We start from the raw sequence: 3,165 nt of genomic DNA, 5'->3' as shown, positions 1-3,165 counted from the left end.
TAAATGACAACAATCCCTGTGTTCGACCTCAGGTCATTCTGAGAAACTTGCGTTGGAATTATACTTGGTTCCAACACAAGGAAACTTGTGACATGCACTATATCATCGCATACTACGAAGCATATTACCATCAATACATACACTTAGAACGTAGTATCGCAAAATATCTTTATCGCAGAGCAATTGAGCGCATAGCACATCATTCCATTCATTCGTCAGCGCATTAATCATTCATCTGTCATCACAGTGCATGCCTTTAAATAAAGATTCATTTTTATTGTTACACTTGCATACTTTGAATCAAATAAGTCAATCTTGAAAAATCAAGAATGGCTACAACGAGATATGAAATCGAGAAGTTTAATGGAAATACAGACTTTGGACTATGGAAAGTGAAAATTAAGGCAGTCTTGGGACAGCAGAAAGCCCTTCTGGCTATTACAGACCCTGCAAAATACCCTGAAACACTAACTGATGTAGAGAAAGAGACAATCGAGGTAAATGCTTATGGAACCACTGTCTTAAATGTCACATATAGTGTTTTAAGGTAGATTGTTGACAAGGCTACTTCTGATGCCCTCTGGAACAAACTGAACGAGATTTATCTCCACAAAGACCTGCCTAATAAAGCTTTCTGGAGGAAAAGATTTTTGACATACAAGATGGATGTTGTAAAGTCCCTCACTGATAATTTGAACAAGTTCAAAAGACTTTCTTCTGAATTCAAATCAATAGGAGACAACATTGGGGAAGAAAATGACGCTTTCATATTGCTTAACTCTCTACCAGAATCATTCAAAGATGTTAACACAACCATGAAGTATGGTAGAGAAAGAATCACCACAGAAGAAATCATTTTAGCAGTAAGGGTCAGAGAATTAGAGTTATAAATGAGCAAGAAAGATCAGTAAGGAGGAGAAGGCTTGTTTTCAAAGGGGAACACAAAGAATAATGAGAAGGGGAAGCAGAATGGTGGTGACAAGTCCAAAATTAAGTTCCATTTTTTGCCACAAAATGGGACATATGAAAAGGGACTACTATGCCTTGAAGAGGAAGCTGAACCAAGAGAATAAGGGAGGAAAACAGACGGAGGCTATTTTGAGGGAGAATTCCCTTGTGTATTCAGATGCTTTGGCTGCAACTGAAGAATGTGGAGAGCAGAATTCTATGGAGACTCAAGACTGGGTGATAGATTCTGGTTGTTCAGTCCATATGACACCATCTAAATGATGGTTTTGTATCTACAAGAGGTGGGATTGAGGGCTGATCTGTTGGGAATGTCCTACAACTCGTAGTTCCTGTTAAACATTCTATTTAATCAATAAACAATGATTTGTTGATTTTGCATCTTATTATGAAAATCCAATAAACGCATCCTTGGCTATAGTAACTTTATGTAGTAACATAAACAGGATCAAGTTGACAGTATATAGCCTAAATGGTCTAATAAGTATATGGATGAAATTGGATATCTCATCCTGGTAACTATTAGATGCAGTCTACTTTATAGTTATTTATAAGAAGTTGTAAGGTGCTACAAACAATGTGATCCACAAATCATTCATGTTAAGACATGAGAGCGAGGGCATCCTATGCAATGAGTTTGCATATAGATTGTACCACAAAAATAGTCATTTTTTCTTTCTAACGATCGTTTACTATTAAAATTGACTATTCCATTTATTATATAACCTAGGTTAACTCGAACTTAATCCTGAGCTATGAACTCCTGTTTGTTCGGGATTATCCTTTGATCTGCAAATGGTGAGAGTAGTCCAACAACACTGCTCAATAAGCTTACCATTTTGGGGATAAGACTGGATGAATAGCTGGGGATATAGCCTTGAAAGATGGAATTCACTCCTACCTTATTTAGGGTTAGCAGATAGGTTGTTCTCTTAAGTTCTTGAACAATCGGGGCCCCGCCTTCTCATGATAGAGAAAGGATTTGATTCATAGAGATTATGAATAAGAATTATTCATTAGAGGATCCGTAGGAACTTAAGGAACAAGATGTAGTCATAGGGGTAATACGGTATTTTTGACCTAGCTGTGATTACGAACAACCTGTGAAGCTTACTGATTATGGTTATTAAGTGGACATAATATATCTACAGTGAGGGGAATTCAACTATGGACTATAGTGGAGTGTCCCATTAGTTAACGAACGGGGGTTAGATTGGACTAATGAGTTTAGCCGATTAATCTCGAATCGTTGGAGCCCATGATCTGTAGGTCCGCGAGGTCCCTTTACTAGTTCGTAAATGGATAAGCTTTAGGGTAGCTTGAGAGATTAATTTAAAACATTCAAATTAAACGGAATAGAAGAATATATATTTAAATATGATTTAAATATATAAAAATGATTATTTTGCAAAAATTAATTTAATATTTGATATTAAATTAATTAATTTTTTAAGTTAATTTATGAAATTAATTTAAGAAAATTAAATTTTGTATTAAAATTAGTTAATTTATGAAATTAATTTAAGAAAATTAAATTTTGTATTAAAATTATTTAATATCATTTTTGCTTTTGTTAAAAAAAAAAAAAAGAAAAATGAAAAATCGTTTTTGCATGTTGCACAAAAATGGAAAATGGGTATTTTCCATTACCATCATCTTTATGCTCCCACAAATAACATTATCCTCTTCATGTTGATTCTCCAAGCATGAGCTGCAAATCATGCACTCCATCACATTGCATGTTCATCTAGTATATAAAGAAGATTGGAGTTATTGGAGAGGGAGAGATAATCATAGAACTTGAAAAGAATTTTCTCTGAAGAAGAACTTTCTTCTTCAACTATGTTGTTGTTGTGTGATCGATATGGCAACTCTAGAGGGGATAATAGGGTTTAATTAAACTTTTTTTTTCTAAATTAACTCAATTAAACTAATTAATACACATTTTTATAAATAATAAGAAAAATTCAATTTATTCAACAAATAAGATGACAAAAGTGTGATAATTTATTCTATAAATTTAGCAAATAAATAAGAACTAAAACATACAATAAATTGCTTAAATTATTGTAAAAAAAAAAGGAGTTAGAGAAGAAGACACCGTAATTTTTATAGTGGTTCAGTCAAACTGACCTACTCCACTCCCCCAGTGCCTCTTGGGAATTTGATAAAATCTTTCCGAACTCTTTCTTTATTTTA

At 33.6% G+C, this 3,165-nt stretch overlaps 1 protein-coding gene across 1 annotated transcript; it reads left to right on the top strand.

Annotated features, from left to right (window-relative positions):
* Positions 1–329: 329 nt before the first annotated feature.
* Positions 330–890, top strand: LOC120090894. The gene is made up of 2 exons (XM_039048589.1): positions 330–497; positions 552–890. Exons 1-2 carry the CDS (start codon positions 330–332, stop codon positions 888–890), a joined length of 507 nt encoding a protein of 168 aa, XP_038904517.1.
* Positions 891–3,165: the final 2,275 nt, after the last annotated feature.

This window comes from Benincasa hispida, chromosome 11 (assembly GCF_009727055.1).
Source record: "Benincasa hispida cultivar B227 chromosome 11, ASM972705v1, whole genome shotgun sequence".
In the NCBI taxonomy this organism is placed as follows: Eukaryota; Viridiplantae; Streptophyta; class Magnoliopsida; order Cucurbitales; family Cucurbitaceae; genus Benincasa; species Benincasa hispida.
This window is presented reverse-complemented; position numbering and strand designations above follow the sequence as displayed.

Bases quoted from the DNA above. Each gene is read 5' to 3' on its own strand.
- LOC120090894 (XM_039048589.1), top strand. From the start codon at position 330: ATGGCTACAACGAGATATGAAATCGAGAAGTTTAATGGAAATACAGAC. The intron at 498-551 runs GTAAATGCTTAT...GTTTTAAGGTAG, and splicing joins TAGAGAAAGAGACAATCGAG to ATTGTTGACAAGGCTACTTC.